Source organism: Ptychodera flava, chromosome 20 (genome assembly GCF_041260155.1).
Source record: "Ptychodera flava strain L36383 chromosome 20, AS_Pfla_20210202, whole genome shotgun sequence".
NCBI lineage: Eukaryota > Metazoa > Hemichordata > Enteropneusta > Ptychoderidae > Ptychodera > Ptychodera flava.
This window is the reverse complement of record NC_091947.1, coordinates 24,334,089-24,355,992: the sequence shown is the minus strand read 5'-3', so window position 1 is coordinate 24,355,992 and position 21,904 is coordinate 24,334,089. Positions and strand designations below refer to the sequence as shown.

Genomic DNA, 21,904 nt, shown 5'->3' with positions numbered 1-21,904 from the left:
CTTTCGCATCATTTTCCACTGATGTATACATTTACAATGTCACACAGCTTATCAGCCATAGATTTACTTAAAATTCTCGACTACCTGGCAATTTAAGAAGCTGAAATGGTAGCTGATCAGATTACCTGGACAATTGAAAAGGGCAGGACAAATAGCTGTGACCAACCACAATGGAATGGCATGTGTTCTTTTTTGTCAGTACGTGGCTATTCATATTAAAATGAGGTAGGCGTCGTCAGAGGTCATGCTGTAATACACATTTATGTTAATCAGGGAGTCTGGTATGTGCGTGTAGGCTTGAAAGCTGTTACGGCTGTTATTGGTGCACAAAAATAGTCTCTCGTCCTCAAACTGATACCTCACACTATCAGGAATTGTATAACATCATCAATCGGGTAAGTACAAGAATATTATTTCAAAATGAAAATGAAATTCAATGGTAGATATTGATATGTTATGGCTTATAGGACATAGCTGTGAATAGTAAAATACACAAAATGTATGTGTACCGTTGTACTATTTGGCGTACCTTGTTTGTCTAGTGGTCAGGCATAATTTTTGTTTTTACACATATTTGATTTCCACAAGGCCAGCTATAGCATGTCACCATAGTTCACATTGCGGCTGGTGGCCTAGCCATCACACATATCAGCTGACAGCCAGCCATCTGACATGCTTCAGTGGTGTAGCCAACACTCTGGATATTACAAGTGTATGCTTGTATGATTTGTGTGGTTTGTGTGGCTTGGATTTGGCAGGGTACCAACAGGCTCTTGTAAGCTTTCATCAGCAGGCTCTTGTAAGCTTTCATCAACTGAAGACACACTGGCTAATTGGAATGTTTAATTTCATCAAATGAATATCTCATAGAGGATTTGCTTGCTTCTACAATGTACAACTGAAACACACAGTTGGTTCCGTTCATTTTCTATTTTCACAGGACAAGGCAACTCTTAAAGTGGCACCACTTACACAGTGGTGTACGTTTAATACCACAACATCTGGGGACAGACTTTATATTTGTCTAGGGAGATCCTTGTAAGGGAGCACAGTTTTTACAAGCATCAGGATGTCGGAACCGGTGGGAACACTTACTTTCACATGGAATCCCAAGGATTTAGAAATCCGAACATACTCTGTGGAAAAGACACTGGAACCTTTAGTACAACAGGTATGTGTTTACTCACTCCTATTTTCATCATGTCATAGGTATAGCCTGAACAAATACTTTCATATGCCGTGGGCGACTCGAAACATTCTATATTACCTTGCAACTCTCATTGAGACAAAGAATCAAATACGATGTGGGTGAATAGTTTTGATATTTTTGTCTATCACCTATTTTGCCATGTTTTCAAAATGGCAGCAATCAATTCATCCGCTGTCAATGCCAGCTGCCTCTATACTCTATCACAAGGACAAGGACAATGACCCTGGGACATCAATAATTAACCCAGAACAGACTACAATAAACCATTGTCCAGATAATTTTTTTTCTCATGAAGATTCATTTGTTTACAGTCATAATGGCAACAAATACCATTTCACCTCAGTGTGAAGAATACCTGAGGAATTTCAACGCCACTCAGGAAAAAAACATACACCACGCTTTATTGTCATGCAAATCAATCTTTTCAAAATAGATGCTGTTTGGGGTTCGCCAAGGTATGCAGTTCATGCCAAATAAGGGCAAACGAATGTGTCAATAAACTGAATGCTTAACAATTGGGTTACCAACTTCATGAGATTGAAATTTTCATGCAGACTCATTCATCTAAACACAGATCTGAATGTTAGGGTTTCAGATATTGTTTGTATTTGATAAACAGTGCAATTGATGAACATATTATCCACAACGTATTACCAATTTGAATGCAATTCCAACGGTGCAGTATTGCCCAACTTTTCAATTAAAGTCAAATGAACAGACATGCAGGTATTCAATGTTAGAGTCTCACATGACGTTCAAAACAAGTCACACACAGGACATTGTCCTCTACTCTGTTGATGCTAAAACCTATTCCTATGCCAAAGCCTGTGTTTGTAGGTCTACCTATCAGTATTTTTTCCAAAGAATGGACTATCTGTTCATCAACTGTTTTCATTAACGAAATCACAGCTTGATCAAAACAAAGTTTTTCACATTTTTCTGCATTTCAGAAAATTTTCTAAAGAGAACAATCTCAAAACCTTTCCTCGACTTTGTTATTTTGACATAAATTTCAGCAATTTATATACCACAAGGACAATCAGACTTGCTGAAAAACAACAGAATATCAACAGTCAAATTAAAATATTTTTCTCTCTCTCATAGGAGTTTTTCCCTTTACTTTTCGATACTAATTAAAACACAGTGTAAGCCTTTCTTACATGATACATTGTATATACCATTACAGTTGCCATATAATTCTAGTATGGATTAAAATTCAGTCGTTGACAATAACTATGGCCACTGCACATGTGTTGACAGCAAGTTTTTGGGAGTAGAATACAAAACTGTATTTTACAAACAAGGTAAACAGTGAATGGCTAATGAGAGCAATATACATAATTTTAACTGGACAATATAAGGTGGTTGATTATATAAATATGTGAATATGTGTTGGTGAAGCGTATATGCAAACAGCATGCATTAATGCAGCCTATCTGAATGTTATCAACACCACTCATTTTGTCATTACACGGATGGCTGAAGAACGTGACCCCATGCCGTGATGAAAAAAGGACAGATGTACAAGACAGACCTGGATATATTGAATGACAAGATCAAAGTCATGACATGACATCCAACCAAATTGATGAGCCCGTGTCAAATGAAAGTTTCAAGGTCCCTCCTAAAGCGTTTTATGTTCACACTAATTGGAGATGCTGTAATTCTAGAATTGGTTTTAATTTTCACCACTGCCTGTTTCCAAACTGACCCGGAGTTGGACTCAATTTTCCTTTAATGACCCATCCAGACTGGCAATTGTTTTGCTTGTAGCAAACCGAAGCCATGCACCCGTCCTGCCACCAATTCAATAAATTCCACACACCATGTTGAAAGAAAGTTACGACCATCCCAAGTCAAATTAAACTCAGCAGTTTCTTCTGTGCCATTGTCTGTGACATATCTAACTACTAAAGACACCTAGGGTATTTTGTCATGCAGCAAAGTAGATTTTGTAAACAGAATTCACAGTAGCAACAAACTAACAAAAGATCATCGCGTCACAATGAATTACTTTTGCTGATTTAAAGCACGGTCGAGGGACCGTGATTTAAGGTTGTCAGTTGATGGGATTAAGTTGCATCCTGCCAGCCACTTAAGGAGATATATCACCAGTGTCTTTGTTAGGGAAAGTGAGTTTGTACCATAGCCATTGTAAGGTTATGGTACTGAAACTTCCCTTTGACAAATTTTATTCATTGAAGTGTTGTGATTAATGCAGTCCATTAGACTTGGACCACTAAACTGCAGGCTCATCCTTCCCAACTGAGCTAGATATATACATGAAGATATACAGGTCATGAAATCAATGTATAGATAATGATCAGACTTGAGTATATAGAGAAAGACCCAATGCAGAGTGAGTCTTAATTATCATATTATCTCCTTCTTTAATTTACTAATTTTATGTCTAAAGTAGTTATTACAGTTATGTAAGTAATGTATACAGTTATATTGGTAATTTGTTAATTTTATTACAAAATGAATATTTGTGTTTGTTGTAATTGTATTAATTGTTATGAAAACGCACTCCTATGTTGTATCAACAACTTAACAAGTACACTTGGAGATATAACTTCAAACTCAATTGAAACATTCACATTGTGATGATTTAAATATTCAAAATATGAATTGAAGAAGTAATGACTCAAAATGAGGAGATCAGTGTAAAAGAAGCTAGCATCACAAAAAAACATTATCAAATCGATTTTTTCTGGTGTCATTTGAAACTTAAATACTCCAGCCTGAAAGGTGATGCATTTTCAATTGTCAATAGCTTGAGCTAGTCATGTTCAAAACACTGTGTTTACATAGGCATTGGTTTCACCAGCCCAGGTGAACATATACCTGCATGACCAACAGCGGAAAGATGACTGAAAAAAACAGAATGATGATAAACGATGAAAACATTCACACACAACAGAATAACAACACTCCCCTGTGCATGTAATAAACACTGCTGATTCATGCTGAGGTTGTACACATTCCTATGATGACCTGAGTGAAGGAACTTTGTTTACATAATCAAATTTTCACCCAACCACCAATATTTCCTATAAACAAATTCTTTTCTGTTCAAATGTATATGGCTACCGTTAATCATTCACACATAAATATCACACTGTGTATTGGCATGGCATGGCATGTTCAGTTTTACCTCAGACAGGTCCTTATCTCAATTTGTGGAGGTTAAGCAAACAAGTAGTTGCCCATAAATTACAAACACACACTTGACATAAGTAGATATGACTAGCCATGTGGATAGGGGTCGATACACTGCCCTGAAAGCACAATATATTGTAGGCAAAAATTCTCTGACACTGGAATCCCAAATATTTTACCGGCAGATATAATCTCAAACCAATGGTTACACTGTTTTTATAAAACATCTGTTCAGTGCATGTCATACAAAGTCCATACTGTCCATATTCTGTTTTGCATCCTAAACTGTCAGTTGAACAAGAAGAATAATTTCTATACTTTGCTAGTACTCAGAGTAATTTATGCCAAGAATTTGTATACTTTCATATTTTTCTTTCAAGAATATGTTGGCTACTTCTTTTAATAGGTGACATTAGCTAACTATATTCTCTTGATTGGAAAACTACTGTAGCAGACTTTGATTGGAGACACAAATTAAAATAGTGTAATTGTCACAACTCTGTGACTCAAGATTGTCTTTTAAGTGTGAAAATTTAAATACAAAATGTTAGTTGTAAAATTCCTGTGAGTTTAACAAGATTCTACAAACAAATGAACATGGTAAATAATTTGCAATATGGATAAAACAATGAATAGATCAAAATTTCCATCATTTCGCTGAACATCTGTCCCAAGACGGTGCTTTACCTATACAGAAACTCAGTATCTTGGACACCAGACAGGAAAATCTCTTATACATATTTGAACAGGAAATCTTGAATGCATGTCTTTTCTTATGTCCAGAAAAAGGGGTCAGGGGTCACACCAGTCAAATGTTCACTTTGGATTTGGGGCGAGCAAATAAAGACAATGGATTGACCAATTTTATTATGACATAACCAGGCGAGGGAAAGGGATAAATGATATTCAGTTTTCAGATAAAGGAAAACAGAGAAAAATCTCACTACAATGTATAATTTTGGCTGAGCAATTTTTTTCCTCATTTTGAGACTGGTAAAACTTCTGACAAAATACTATGAGTATGAACTCAAGTTCTCCAGAGATCACACTGTATAGATTCACGGCCCTAATTAATTTTTCTTAGAAGGCGCAGAAGAATGAAAGCTGAACAAAACAAAAAACTTTACAAGCGTGAAACAATGTGTACAAACTAACCATGCAATGTTGTTAAATTTTATAGTGAATTTTATGTGGTTGAAATTATGCAGGTAACACAACATAAAACCAATTTAATGACATTTAATGTCTGTAAGCTATGGATATGTAAATGTATGTGGTGAAAGTTACTACCTGTGAATCTACTATTTGCCAGCTAGGTTCTCTTTTCTTTTATAAGTGTCAACAGTAGAGATCTACATTACCGACTGAGCTGATTAAAATAACTGCATTTTGTGCAATGTGTTTCTCTGTTGATTGTCAAATATAGTTATTTGAATCTCCTATTTACATCAGGAATTTTCTGCAAATTCTGATTTTATCACTATCAATTAAAGAGGCACTCTCACTTGGTAACATTTTTAAAATACATTTTTTTAATGCCAACGGTGAATATTTGACATGGCGACTGCGCGCGGATCATGAGATATCGATAAAAACATGTCCTCAAAAAAGTTAAAGTTTGAATTCCGGTGGCCCACCTGAATTCAGCTTCCGAACATAGAACGTTCGGCACTGGGGCCATTGTCAACTAAGCTATGGAGTACGAGTCTACGCTGACGCTGCTGTACCTGTACACAGCAGTACCACTCGCGTCGGTGAGCGGTCATGTCCCATGGGAGAAAGCCGAGTCCTACTGACTCGGCAAAAAAACGAAAAACAAAGTTTGCTGATTCCACCAGAATTCGCATAGGTGACTAGCATAGATAGGTGCGGTTGATACATAGTATGCATAGCGGCCGCCGCGTGGTATGCGTGCATACCACACGCGGCGGCCGCTATGTATCGAACCACGCGTAACTGTGTTGCAGACGACAAAATGTAGTCATCGGAGGCAACTAATATTTTACACAAAAAAACTGATATCTATGTGGTATTGTTTAAAAATTTAATACAACTGATTGAGAATAATGAAAACGACAAAAACTAAGGAGAAGTTTTAAAAAAGAATTACCAAAGGTAAAGGCATTGATAATGATGTATATAAAGTCATCGCAGTAGGAGGTAAATTAATTGCGTCATTCGAACGTTTTTGGACTCCTTAGAATATCGTCAATCAGCACAACAACACACTTTCGGGGGATTTCGGGTCATATCGTAAAACTTCGGGATGTGAAAAATACGCTCGGGAAATGACATGTTTTTATCGATATCTCGCGATCCGCGCGGAGTCGCCACGTAAATATCGACCGTTGGCATTAAAAAAAGTGTTTTAAAAATGTTACCAAGTGGGAGTGCCTCTTTAAATGGCAATTTACAGATATACAGTTAATTGACATTCTTGCACATTCTGGAACAATGGGGTCGTATTAATTGTACAATACTTAAATCAAGGCTACCTTTTATTTCACATGAAAGCTCATGCGTCACACAGGTATTTGAATTATTTACAAGGAACAGGAATTCTATTGACTAGTGGTCCCTCTCAATCTCTACTCATACAGACATTGAACTTTTTCACTGAAAATTGCCTGTTTTAACAAAAGCAGGGTCATATTTATGGTTTTAATGAGAAAGTAAGCAAAATCTCTCTTTTTGACATGACAAAATATTCCATCTGCTGTGATGTTTATGTCAAAAGCAAAGACAGATTAGAATACAGGTACACTAAATACCTCAAATAGTTGCGTTTATGGAGATATAATAAAATTAGCCTCAGTACACTTGCATGGCAAAGTTTGACTGACCCAGTAAATTAGCCACAGTACACTTACTTGGCAAAGGTTGACTGTCCCAGTAGAAGGGTACACTAACTAGAGAGTTTATTGTAGACAAATAGTTTAAATCTGAATAAAATTTGGACAGGGAAGACTTTGTATACGGTGGTATTTGTATCATGATAGTTATGAATTTGGAATTTACAAGTAGTTTTGAAATAAATTCAAAGCACAAAATATTGAGAATGAACTGGTGTAACTCAATACCCTACACTGTATGAAAAGATTGCCAATTGTGCATTGCAGATTTTTGAAAACATGGAGATAGACATCTTCACATCAATGACACTTAATTAAAAGTGTAAAAGTTGATTATAACATGTTAACTGGAATGAATGTAGTGTTGATCAATAAATGTTTATAAAAATGTGCAAGAAAATTAAAGATAACTTTTTTGTCAAATTTATTATAAAATAGTGTTTCAGTTTTATCAAGCCACACATGTCAGTCACAAGATATGCAGTCCACAATTGCAGACACGTCTTTGGCATGGCATGGCAATGAAGCCTACACTTGATAGGCCTGCAAATACAATATATATGGATGTGCATAGTCATCGTGCAAGCAAAATACAAGAAATTTTGTCAACATAATCTTGAATGAAAAGGTTGGTCTGAGATGATGAAAAAGAGCTTTATGCCAAAATTGTATCCCCACCTCTCTCTCTCTCTCTCTCTCTCTCGCACACATACACACACACACACAGACACAGACACAGAATACACTAATACATTAGACATCATTATGAGAGACAATTTCAGTTTAAAAGCAAAATCCTTCCATTGATAGACTAGTATCAAGCATTGTCAAAATTGTTTTTAACTTCCAAAAGTAATCTCAAAGAGTTATTATATTGTCATAGTGCAAGCATGAATAAACTTTAATGATGGACACTCAAGCCCCTTGTATATGTGACTGACATTGAAATTTCAATGTTGGTTAATTTGCTTCAATACTACCAATCTGGCATAAAAAATGTTTTCACTAACTGTATTATATGTGTCCTATTTGGGTAAGTACTCTTTCTTAGCAGGATGATGGGAGTAAATGTTTTGAAATTGTAATATTACCTATACTATGTGTATGCACTTGTGCAATGCACCACAAACTTTTTATTTGGAATAGGCAAAATTGTTATCAAGTCCATGCCACTGACCTTATTTTGATCACTGTCTGCAGGTCACCACATTGGTCAACACAAAGGGGCCTTCAAAAAAGAAGAAAGGAAAATCCAAGAGAGCCCATGTCTTGGTTGCAGCAGTGGACAAAGCGACACAAAAGTTCATTGAGAAAGGGGAAGAGATTGCCCATGAAAATCCTGAAGTCAAAAAGGAAATGTTGGCAACTGTTGATGAAGTTAGGAAAACAGGTTAGTTCCCTTATTTTCTAATCTTTCATTGTTTGACGGCTCTCCAGTTACAATTTCAAAAATATAATCCCTGCATATTGTCTTCATCACTTTAATTTTAAAAGTTTCATATACATGTGTAGACATATTAAATTAGCTCATTGTAGTATGTATAAATCAAAACAATTGTATCTTCCAAAGAAGCTGATGATAGTAATTTTATCCATACCTAATACAGTCAATCAGGTTACATAACAAATGGATTTATAAATGTAATAATTCACAAAGCAAATCTATTACGCTTTGATTTTTTTGCTTGAAAAAACGGAGCACACATCAAACCAAATTCAGTTTGTCTTTGTATCATGTGATAAGACCTGGATATACAAAATTAAACTACTGTGTCATCCAAGTGTCTTCCTACAAGTACAGCCATAATGGAGATGTTATGTTTCAGCTTTCGTTATTTGACCCCAGCTCATCTATTAGCTAAATCTGCTCTTTACACTGTATCAATGTAAGCATTGCCCTATTTTTAAACAAACAAACAAAGAATAAAAAAAACCCCTAAATATAAAGAATTAAATAAATAAATATTACATGGAGTTTAATACAATAGACAGTAAAATACGTTTGCTGTTCCTGACATGCTACTTGGTTTCAAATTTTGACCCAGCACAAACTCTTTGAACATACACCTTTGCCTTTTGGGGTTGATGAACTGGCCATCAACGGTAAGCTTATGTAATCATTAAAATTTCAAGATCGACGCGCGGGTAAAAAATAATAGCAATTTGGGTTTTTTGTTTTCTTACCTCAATAGCATGAATAGCTTAACATCACCTTGTTATTATGTGGTTTCCAGGAGAGAACATGAGAGTTGCTTCCAGTGAATTTGCTGACGATCCATGTTCGTCCGCCAAACGTAGTAACATGGTCCGAGCCGCCAGGGCTTTGCTGTCCGCAGTGACCCGTCTCTTGATTCTGGCTGATATGGTGGACGTCCAACTTCTGATACGGAACTTAAAGATTGTAAGCTAACTTCATTTTCGTTTTTAAACTATATTGGAAGTTTAAAAATAAAAGAATGAGAAATTTTAGAAATACTGCTCAGCTGCGGTCAACCGTTTTCGTGATTGAAATGAGGCGGGATATCGTCTGCTACTTTCCTAAAAATTTCCATAAATTTCCCATGTTTCCCAGCAACTGATTTCCGGGGTCAGAGTTCGATGAGTTTGCCCTCTGTGGTTGCATTGGTTCATATGCATCTCTGTGAGTGCGGGGTGAAAGTCTCTACAATTAACAGAATTTCCTCCCAAAAGTTCGATATAAGGTTAGATTTTTTTTGTAAACCTAGGTAACAGGCGCTTGGAGTTGCCAATGTCATACACATGTACAAACATTAGTGTACCATAGACCGTCGAGCAAAAGTACACTGCGCGATCGAGGGAACGACCAAGTTTCATGTCTGTGTTTTTTGAATTGAAGGATAGATTGTCCGGGTTTAATCGTTGCTGATCTGTAAAGTAATGATAATTCACATGTACCCACAAAAACGTAGCTCCGTGCTTCTGGGGAATCCTTGGGCCCAGCGTCTGCTTTCATACACTGTACAATGAAACAGTACACTTGCCCATAGCTAACAGGCAGAATGTAATTACCCTTTCCATGTAAACACTGGTACTTTCGCCAAAAGTTATTTTGACTGGTGAAACATATATGTTTGTAATGTTAATCTTTAATTCTAAGAGACACTGAAAATCCTGCCTCGTAACTGTTATACACTGTTAATAACTCTGTGATAATGCAACTGCACATGCAATGTGATGTAGAGAGTTTGTGAATTTTTTTATTTTTTTATATATAAAGTTGCTTAGATTCTAAAAGCTAAAGTAATCGTGCATTTTATCAAATAAAGTTTCAGTGCTATGCTTCTTCTGCTTCTTGGTATTTCATGTACAATGCTCATTATAACAGCTGGTGTTCTCACTTTATACAGGTGGAGGCTGACTTGAGAAACATAAGAGATGCACGCAGTGAACAAGAACTTGCAAATAAATTCAAGGCATACGCTGAAGATGCAAGTAAACTAAACAAGTTGACAGGAAGCAGACAGGCGGTAAGTGAATATTCAAGTCTTTGACTCTTCTCAAGAATGGAGAACTATATTTTGTCCCAAGTGTTAAAAATTTATTTTGTCAAAGCTTTTGTTCAATGATGTAGTGTATTGCATATGGCTGACCAAGAGAATCGATGTTTATCTTTATCCATAGAACAACCATACATTGAGAAATTATACACATGTTGTCATTTTACTGGTGGTTTCCATTTCTTACTAACTTAAAAACTATTGTCCAAATAATTTTGTACAACATCACTCGCTTCAAATTTTTAAAGAGTTGTAGAGTTTTAAGTCTGAAACTGATGCTTCATATAGACAAATGCTAGGAACTTTTTATTAATTACTACAGGATCTGAAAGATGCTGGCCATCGTGAAAAACTGGCAGCAGCCAGAGCTGACCTTCAAAAACACGGAAATGTTCTCCTTACATCATCAAAGGTAACTTTTGGTATTTTATCACTTTGAAAACTTCACTTTTTATAGTGCTGTAAGAGAAGGCATTTGCTACAAATTCGACAGATATGTTTCACAAGGAATGTTTTTAATTTTGTTAATGCAAATTATAGATAAATATAGCATGAAATATGCCTCAACAGATGGTAGAGTTGACTTTTAAGAGCCTCAGATCTCCAAGCTCTCTGAGGCTTTGAGATCAAAGGGCTCTGAGCCAGATTCCCTCACAGTGTAGGGCAGGCAGCCAAATAGCTTCTGATATAAACCGGAAATTACCTTTGTGATTAAATATAGCTGTAAAAGTATCATATCAAAACTATATAATATTGAGTGAAAACGGAGATGTACTGTCATGCTTGCCTTGCTGACCTATGAGATTTCACTGTGTGTTTGCCCACAGTTTATGGGTGAAATGCTGATGATAGGTAGAGCCAGAGGTATCTCGAATGAAAAAATATTTACTGTTACAGATAATTAATGCATTGTAGCCTGACAATTGTAGTCTATGAGCTTTGAAATACTGCATTTTGCCACCATAAGGAAACTCCCACCGTACTGGCTTGTGGACATTGCTCATTTGGATTCACTTTATCAAGTCTAGACTCATCTCCTTTTGTAAATTGAAGTGGATTTAAGAAAGAAGAGGAAGATTCAGAATATATTGTGTTTAGGTTTCAATTTCATCCAAATCCCTTACAATTTTTCAAATAAGCATAACATGAAAATTATATTTTACGGTCATATTAAGAACATTTTATGAATATATGTGAGATTGAGTCTTGTACTGTCTTAATTATTGAAAGCAATTGAAGCTCTGAATATCATGTTTAAGAGAGTTTCATGATGTAAGGCTCTTAATTCAACTCTACTCTCAACAGATATTAAATTTTGACTGTAGCTTGACATATATATGTACTGTGCAATTACAGTGACAGTGTGTTCCTTAGGGCATTCAGCTGTTTCCCAATCCAGGTGGTCCGTGTGTATAGTTATTAACACTGTTACCATTTTGTAATGCTAGATGGTTCCCAATCTACATTGCATAAGGCAAGCTGACCTGACACGACCCTTTCAAATGACCCTATCCCAGTTTACTCAAAAAAATGCTTTGATAACTTGTTTGCCTCCAGTCTGTTACTGAAGCAGGTCAAAATGGCACTGGACGTTCGTTAACTCATTTCCTGCCAGGTTCAGCGTTTACCATCAAGTCGAGCTGATTAAAACCAGTAAAGCATAAAAGTGTCCAAAACAAACTTTCTCACAAGTAACAGAACTGTCAATGATTTTAAGACATCTAAAATCACAAACAAACATTATTCAGGGCGTGTTGCTGATACATGCATAACCATGCATAGTGATTTTACTGCCTTGGCACAATAGTGAATATTTTTAATTACTATAATTCAATAGTCTGTCTTCTTGGTGTGTTAATATTTATTCTGATTTTGAATGATTTAGTCTAGGAGAGGTTAATTATATACTTTACTGGTTGCAATAACATTAAATCAATGTGAAACCAATTAAAGTAAGTACAGAATATGTAATAAAACACCAAATCCATTGAATCTATACAAAACAGATGTCTCAACACAAATGTCCATAACTTCAAAATCTATCTATTGCAGGCATACATCCGCCATCCTGAAGTGGCCGCGGCCAGAGAAAACAAAGAGTATGTTATTAAACAGTTGAGTGATGCTGTGAACACGATATCAGATGTTGCACAGGCCACGGGCAAATCTGAGCCAGATGTGTCCCTGGCAGGACCCGGAGAATTGGCAGCGGCCCTGGAAGAACTTGATGTGAGTGAAATTTGTCCGTGTGTGTACGGGTGCAGAATGGCATGTATAAAACAGTCAGTATGTGAATTTTCTCAGGGTGCACACAATGTAACTGGCAGTCTCAATTCATTTGAGGGCAGGCAGATACTTACTGAATCTTCTGACAACCCTACACCTAAAGTGACATACGATTTGACAAATAATTTATCAAATCTCCTGCCCTTGATTTAAATACAGTATTTGTGCAAATTTTCCAAAATAAAATAATTACAACAGGGTTTTCTCTCCACTGCGCGATTGCGCAAATTGCGCATTTCGAACCATTTTCTGCCCTTTAAAAGTTACTGACTGCGCGAAAATCGCGCACAAAACACAGCAAGCAAATACGCCCATATGGTGGTGATTCAAACGCATAGTGTAGTGAACTGTGAATTTGCTGTTATTTCTATTCAGAATATTCTCCCGGAAAAGACAAAATATCGCTTTTCGTTCAATTTTGGTGACGTGCATAACATGGAGTGGACGCACCGAAAAGAAAACACAGTAAAGGACATAGTTGTGCTTCAGTCTCCATGGAGACTAGTGCCATTTTATGTTCATGTTTTGATAGGATATGTTGTTTAATGTCATTAGTAAGCATTAAATAATACTGCCCCCTCAAATGTCAAGTTTGCCCCTTAATTTTGATGAATGGGGCAGAAATTGCCCACTTCACTAAACATGCAGAGAAAACACAATTACAAGTGATCATTGTTTTGAACTTGCATTTCCAACGTTAGGTGCACCCATGGAAATGAGTAAATCGTAAACGATTTCAACTTTCACTGAAGAACTGTTCAAGCTGTTTGAGCTTATTAATTTGCAAGGCAAAGTACCCTAGAATAGCAATATCAGGTTGTTTCCATATTACAATCAATAATCAGTGTTCACTGCCAGTCTTTGTTGTTATGATAATGAGAACTGCATATGCAGTAATGATATAACATGGTAAGTATCATTCACTTAAGAGAAAATACCAGCAACTATCCAGCCAATTTCAGATGGACCGCCATTACCAACAGCCATGTCAAGTACTTGAAATCAGGTATACTACAGTGTAATGGAATCGCAAAATATTGTCGGATTGTCACAGATAATTATCACATTTATGCATGCTGTAATTTTCATATTCACTAATGTGCTGTTGCATTTGATTAGTTGAATAATCTCTGATCTGTGTCACAGAGTTTGGTAACATCCATGTTATAATTCAACTTAACTACATTTGTAACATACAATCAGATTTTAACTAAAGCCATTTGTACCTGTTACGGAACTGGATCCTTTTCAATATCATTTGCTGTCCTGTGAATCTCATCACAAAATTTGTCCATGAAGTCCATGCCTACATGTACTTGTATGTACATGTATGTATGCCAAGATACATTAGAAATGTACATTTAACATGTATCTGACTTTGTAATGCAATGATGTACAGTAACCAATATCCTATTGGGTTTTATAATTTGAACATCAACATATTTTATGATGCAATATATGTGATGTAAAGCATTGTCATCAAATTCACGGTCTTTCTGCTACACCTACAGAGAGAAGTCCTGATGAGTCCAGCAGATTACAAGGAGAAACGTACCAGACCATCACTGGAGGAGAAGCTTGAAGGAATCATCAGTGCGGCTGCATTGATGGCCGACTCGTCCTGCACCAGAGATGACACCAGGGAAAGAATTATTGCAGAATGTAACAACGTCAGACAGGCTTTGCAGGATCTCCTGTCTGAATATATGTCTTGTGTGAGTTTAAACGACATGACACATTTATCTACAGTTTTGAGTCACTTTTGTCTTCAACTTGCACTTAGGTTTCCCTCATATTATTGTGTCACAATTTTTCTGTAAATCACATGGTAAGTTTTTTAGAAGGTATTATCATAATTTTACACCAGTGTAGCAAAATGTCAAGATGGACTGTAAAGCTGAGTAGAGAGTTACATTTTAATGCAAAGATTTTGGCACGATATCTGTACAGCATCATCATATTTTATTTAACATTTAATGCTTGCCTTGGATGTGATAGTATTCATTTATAGAAAGTGTATTCATAAGTAGTGTTTACATATTTTGATCTGACAAATGACCACGAACCTCAGTTCACATTGATAAATAATCATTGTCCCTCAATGTGATATAATCATAGTTCGTGATGGCGGGATTGTGATATAATTTTTTTTTAGCTTTGTTCATAATCAGTTTAGCAGTACGTATCTAAAATGTGACAACTTTGCGATGTTACTGTGTCATCGTGCTCTATATCACTGTTGTCTAAACATGAACAAGCTGAAAAAAGTGCAGACATGTCTTTTCATTGTTGTTAATTTTTCCAATGGGATTGTAATATTTTTATAGGCTGGACGTAAAGAAAGAACAGACCCACTTGACAGAGCAATTGAAAGAATGTTCAAGAAAACACGAGATTTGCGTCGACAGGTAAGTGCTGCATGGTGTCAGAGGAATCGTCATAGCTAGATAGATAAAACAGCTACCAATACAGCCTTTTCAATAAATCTGTCATGCCAGTTATATGTAGACATGACATACATTTATTGAATTTCCCCTTTACTGTTGGAAAAGCCCTGAGTACTAGAACTCATGTACACCATTGCAACCTGCATGCACATACAGAAGCTTTGACCATGGCAATGTGTAGCAATCTTGTAAAACTGCAGTTGATTGGTCAGTTTATTTCTTAACGGTTTCACCCCATTTCCCTCTCTAGAGATCCAACGTTAGCATTGAAAACAATGGGACTGGTTCAAACGGGTTAAACTTACAAAAAGGTGGCTTGGAAGGTACATGTATGCATGATCGAATTTATGAGATATAGTCCATGACTATCCCAAGTTGAAAATTCCATCTCATGCTATACTTTACTTTCAACAGCTGCGTAAGGCCGTGGTGGATCACATTTCCGACTCTTTCCTGGAAACCAATCTTCCGCTGCTTGTGCTGATTGAAGCTGCCAAGAGTGGCAATGTCAAGGAAGTTGAAGAGTATGCGGGCGTTTTCCAAGAACATGCCGACAAACTAGTAGAGGTATGTCTGATGTGTTTCTACACTCATTTGAATCTGTAACATTACACGATGACAAGAAGACATCAGTGACTTAGCTCTTTGCGAGAAAAAAAAAGAAGATTTTACAATGGTTTTACTTTGCATATGTTGCGTTAGTGGAAGTACTTTTCTTTGAATTTCTTTTCAAGGAAATATCAATCAGTGTTATACTGCAGGCACATTTGTACATTGAAGAAGGATACAGGAAAAGTGATCAAATTCACAATCAATTGTATCAAAACAGATGAAGTATTCATTTAATATGTATGCGCAGCAAGCAACCACACAAGGAAGGCATCGTGGGTCTCAGGAATTCAGCATTAGACCAATAATCTTCAGTTTACTGTTCTATGTTTAAGTTTGTATTAATATTGTTGTGTTAACATTTAGATTTAAGACAGTGACTAGTTTCACCTACAGTATAAGGAAAGTTAAGATATTTATGAACTCGTGATTACAAATCCCAAAATTAAAACGCACTGACAAAACTCTGACATGTTAAGCATTACCCTGAAGTGACATGTAAAGTTACCTGACATTGCTTGCATGATATCCATAGCATATGTTCTCATATATTTTCTTTACTTTTTCCTCACACCCACACACTTTTCATGTTTTCATTTTCATTCAGACTTTTGCTGAGTTTTCCAGTCCATCTTTGTTTTCTCCTTCGGTAAAGCCTTCTCTCTAACTCTCTTTCATACTTTCTCTTACTTTATACTTTGCAATTTCATACGCATCGCATCTTTCAAAAACAGTACATAATGTTGTTGACGTAGTACATGTGCCACAGACATGCAATTATCGAAGCAATTCATGGTACATTTCTGTTGTTTTCAGAACATCATCAAACAAAAACAGTACTCTATTTTTTATGACACATACTGTATACTGTATGCACTTTCAAGTTGGCTGATCAAATGCACCGTTGTGGTGTTGGACACATCAAAACCAAAATTTACGCTTTTGCTTTCCATTCACCAAGTTGATGACCCTGAACTTGGTGTTAATGAAATAATATTTTCTCTTGAAATGTCCATGTTGAATTATGTTCTTTATTCTCCCAGTATCAGTATATCTGATATAATACAGCATTTATCATATTCAGGGGCAATGTACACAAAGTTATATTTTACTAATTTCAAAGTTCATCACAACATTATACGTTTCAAACTTTGCATAATTTTTACCCTCCAGTGCATGTGTTTTAATGATATACACAGTTTGATGGTGTGATACAGAAACTACTAACTACATCAGTGCAGTAATATCACAAAACTGGTTTCATCATGTACTTGTACAGATGCACATGTACCACCATACACTGCTTACCTACTGTTATCAAAACAACTAGTTACTCAACATACAGTACTCATTATTAGGGATTATAATGGCATTATTTTAATCAATATGTAACAAAATGCAAAAAATGATAACAAAAGTAACAGCTATATAATCGCTTAAAATACATTCATCACCTCTGTTTGGCCCACTCTTTTTTTCCAAGGTGTGATTGGACCAGTACAGTGGTAACTGCATGAAGATAGGTTACACAAACAAAAGAGATGATTTAAAGTTATAAACTGCGGGGTTCATGTTTTAAATAGGGAGGGCTTGCCCCCAGATTGTGTAATAGCCATCTCTATCCCTGTCTGAATGTTGTTTTGTCTATCTGTAAAATTGAGATTTTCTTTTTCTTTTCTTGTTCAGGTTGCAAATCTTGCCTGTTCCATGTCACAGAATGAAGAAGGAGTCAAGTATGTCAGGATGGCAGCTCAACAGCTTGAAAATCTGTGTCCACAGGTACAGATAACTTTAGCCCAAGGATTACAGGATTTGTTATTATTGAATCAAGAGAACAACTTCATGCATGCCTTATATGATAAGAGGATTTACAAAGGTGTAATACCAAAAGTATTTTTTATTTCCTGTTGGAACCTATGCTCAAAGTAAATGTTTGTTGACAAAAAATCCATCAGACACCATGACAAAAAATTGTGTCACTTCAGAGTGCTTTTTGATTTAGCCACACAGACAGGTGTAGATAGGTTATACATTTTTTATTTGTCTGTTATGAAATCTGTCGTGGCTATCTGTCTTTTCAAAATAAATTATGGATGGTTTTGCTTGTCCTGTCTTATAAAGAGGACCTTTAAGTTGTGCAAAACTAAAGAAATAATGTAATATGGCAGTACATATATGTGTGTTAGGTAATTTGTGTGGTCACTGAGTTGAATGACAGTCTGTCCTCCGTTACTAACCGACAATCTTACAGACAGCTTCTATGTTCATTCCACCAGGTAATCAATGCAGCTCGCATCCTGGCTGCCCGTCCACGAAGCAAGGCTGCCTTAGACAACATGGAAGCCTTCAGACAACAATGGGAAAAGCAAGTCAGGTTGCTGACAGAGGCAGTGGATGAAATCACAACTCTTGACGACTTCTTGGCGGTTTCAGGTAATACCACTTTAATATAAAGTTACATTGTTTGACAGATTTCAGAGTCATAACTCACTTTTTGAAAAGAAAATGTCACATAAACATGGATGAGTTATATATAGAGTCAAGCAGATCATCTTTATTGGTCAAAAAATCATTTTCTCTGAATCAACTATTCTGATTGCTTTGAAATTTGGTATGCATGTACCTAGAGGCAAACTTAGTTGAGTCTCTTCAAATTATGGTGAAATATTCATATTTGTATTTTTGGCACAATTTTTCCATTTTGGTCTAAAAGTAATTTCTCTGAAATCGTTTGTCCGATATTGCTTTAAAACTTGGTATGCACGTTCTCAGGGGTAACTGCCACATTGAACTCAATGTGAGCCAAGTGTCATTGACGCTATGTTTTAGAGCATTATACCTGGTATAGTCAATAGATACAGGTTATTGCATATGTAGCTGTGTAATAATTGCATGCAAAACTGAAACAAGATACAAATATACCCTTTCACCTCCAATGGTTTGATCCAATCCAATTGTTTTGAATAATGATGCTGGACCTGTCTACAGGGAAATTGGTGTGAAAGGGCAAAGAAAATCTGTAAAAAAAATCATGGTTATCCCCACAACTGCCACAAAATCAGAGAAACGATATCACAAAAAATTGTTCGTGATTTCTCTGTAGAGAAACACATTCTGGAGGATGTTAGCAAGTGCAATGAAGCCCTGAGGGAACGTGATGGCGATAAACTTGATCGGTGTTCTGGTGCCATCCGTGGACGTTCGTCGCGTGTCTGTCATGTCGTTGAGTCTGAGATGCAAAATTATGTTCCAAGTCAATACACGGATCGAGTCTTGCGAGCAGTTGATAGTCTGAGAGATCAAGGTAAGAATACATACAGTACCACTGTGATATCTTTTATTTAGAAAAGTTATATCTGACAATACAAGTAAAAACATGGCCTGTAAAAAATTGTCAACTGATATTCAATGAACTCTGAACAACAAATTGTTAATTTTCTGAACATTTTCAGGTGGCATTTATTTAAAGACAAAATAACAGACACTACATTAAAAATGTTTACCAAATAAAAATTGGCCTATTCCAATGCCTGCACAGTTACAGTGTATCTTCTTGACTGTCTATTGACTGATATATTGTTGAAATTCTCACAGAAACATCTCTTAAAGGGAAATAAGCTGTAACTTGTGGCACGTTTTTCAGTATTCTGCTTCTGTCTATCAACTAACGTGTCTGACCCTAATCCGTTTGTCATGCTGAAATTTCGAGTATTCTTTTTAATTGTCGACACAGCTTGTATGTGTGTAGTGATCATTGTTTATTGTTTGCAAATGAATTCTAGTCCGGACTTAAATACGTCGATTATACTCATACAGGTAATAATAGGTTGTGTTGATATGCCAAATTCTTGGCATTAAAATACAGTTAAGGGATTCAATGCAGAAAGTGTTGGGAAACCACAAAACAAAAGTTCTGAAAAAATAGCGAAAAGATACAGCTTATGGAGCTTTAATTTTATCTTTGAGAGTATTTCCAATAGCAGGCACAATTTGAAACAACTTCAGTACACTTGCAAACTTAGTGATCGCATGTACTTGTTTGGTTAGACATTTATAGGATTGTTAACTTTATGCATAAATTGGTTTTAATAGCGTACATACAAAAGTAATCAATGTTGCTGGGTTTACAATTATCCTAGAGTACATGTGCATCATATCGGTAGACAGTGTGCCCTCTAAGCCCATTTGGCGCGCCATGACTCATGAATATTCTCTGTGACTCAAGAAAATTTTCAGTTGATTAGGAAATTATACATTGTGACTTCATAAAATTTCACAAATTTTTCAATTGACTCGAAATTTCCTGAAATCTCTTTTGTTAGAGGGCACACTGCTGTATTGATCTGCCATAGTTAGAATATTGTGGCTTGGGTAAGTAATGGCCTTGGTGTAAGAAAACAGCTGGGCATGTCACCACTTCCTAACAACTTTAACTTTTGTGATTCATCTCCGACAGTCATGCCTAGGTTTGCGAGGGAAGTTGAAAATTCGGTGGATGCTCTGACATCACAACCACCGGGACACGTAGATGATAATGAATTCATGGATGCTGCAAAGATGGTCTATGATGGAGTTAGGGAAATCAGAAGGGCTGTCCTCGTCAACAGGGTAAGATTAAAATACTTGAGCAATTACCCACAGAGTTCAAGACATTGCTACTCTATACAAGGTCTATCTACATCTTTTCTTATTTTGACGTATTCAGTGAATGGACACTTAGGGTTAGCTCTCACATATATTGTTTTGGCTCACCCATGTGTTACTTTTGTGTAACTTCTTACTAGGATGACGATGAAGATCTCCCTAGTGATGCCGATGAACTCTACGATGACAGTGGTGAGTATGCCATCTTTGATTCTGACCCCAGCATCACCTGAATCTGACCTCAGAGACATTTTAACAGAGAATGACCAACTAACAAGGTAGGCTAACTCTTAGTTGGAGATGACTCTGCATGGTTGCCATGACGATATGAACTTGCTTCACCACTCTCTCACAACAAGCTGTTTTCTCATCAAACCACAACTTCATTTCTAATTTGACACTCTTCATTTAACTTTCATTTTGTTACAACGTGGATGCTTTTCCTCTTCCATATTTGATTCTTACTTACTTGCATTATGCATTCATACTTTTCCTGCATTTATGCACTCTACCCTCCCCCGATCATTCATAGCTGTACTTTCAGAATGCAAAAATTGGCAGTTATGTCAAAATATATGCTAAATACTCTGTCAAATTCAGCCACTGTTCACCATTTAGCCCAATTTCTTGCATAACAAGGCATGCACATAATTCTTTTTACAAAATGTTTGAACCAGAGTGCTTTTCCTGAAATTCACCAAAATTAATCCTAAAAAACGTTGAATCATTTTGAAGTATGCAACATTGTTATGCAGCAAACAGTATAATCATTACCATAAGCATGTTTTTCTCCAATTAGAAGTTTGACGTTGAAAGTTGCAAGAAAAAGTAAGAAAATCTAAAAAAATGGTATTTTCAACGCCAATGCAAGTATCACTCAATGACAGCCTCCAACAGCAGAGTGTGCATTTCCAAAAAAAATCTAGGAATTTTGCAATGACAAAGCTCTCAGTTCAGGATGTTTTACCCTTCCCAGTCATAACTTCAGAAAAGTCTCTCCATCTTTTCCCGTGAAGGGCAGTTGTTAGTCATGCATGCACACCCATCCCTCACTTTTCACTTGCTCATCAAATAGCATACAATTTTTTTTTCATGGGTTCTTCGTTTTTCCATTGGTGTTGCTTTGTGGTGATGGTTTCATATTTCCCTCCAAATGCTCTCTCTCTTCTTTTTCTT

At 36.3% G+C, this 21,904-nt stretch overlaps 2 protein-coding genes across 3 annotated transcripts in view; one reads left to right on the top strand and one right to left on the bottom strand.

Annotated features, from left to right (window-relative positions):
• The window catches only part of LOC139120378 (cytochrome P450 26B1-like), a 62,810-nt gene extending 53,264 nt beyond the window's left edge, over positions 1–9,546 (bottom strand). Inside the window, exon 1 of the mRNA XM_070684749.1 lies at positions 9,409–9,546. The gene's annotated coding sequence lies outside the window, so the exon portion shown is untranslated. The remainder of the gene's footprint in view (positions 1–9,408) is intronic.
• The window catches only part of LOC139120377 (catenin alpha-2-like), a 32,439-nt gene continuing 10,786 nt past the window's right edge, over positions 252–21,904 (top strand). For both annotated transcript variants that reach the window (XM_070684747.1, XM_070684746.1), the window contains exons 1-15: positions 252–395; positions 941–1,171; positions 8,425–8,614; positions 9,459–9,625; positions 10,593–10,712; positions 11,065–11,154; positions 12,795–12,971; positions 14,540–14,743; positions 15,356–15,436; positions 15,890–16,042; positions 17,771–17,863; positions 18,361–18,517; positions 19,188–19,388; positions 20,541–20,692; positions 20,869–20,920. In XM_070684747.1, coding sequence (XP_070540848.1) covers positions 1,070–1,171; positions 8,425–8,614; positions 9,459–9,625; positions 10,593–10,712; positions 11,065–11,154; positions 12,795–12,971; positions 14,540–14,743; positions 15,356–15,436; positions 15,890–16,042; positions 17,771–17,863; positions 18,361–18,517; positions 19,188–19,388; positions 20,541–20,692; positions 20,869–20,920 — 1,939 coding nt within the window. In that variant the 5' untranslated portion in view covers positions 252–395; positions 941–1,069. The remainder of the gene's footprint in view (positions 396–940; positions 1,172–8,424; positions 8,615–9,458; positions 9,626–10,592; positions 10,713–11,064; positions 11,155–12,794; positions 12,972–14,539; positions 14,744–15,355; positions 15,437–15,889; positions 16,043–17,770; positions 17,864–18,360; positions 18,518–19,187; positions 19,389–20,540; positions 20,693–20,868; positions 20,921–21,904) is intronic.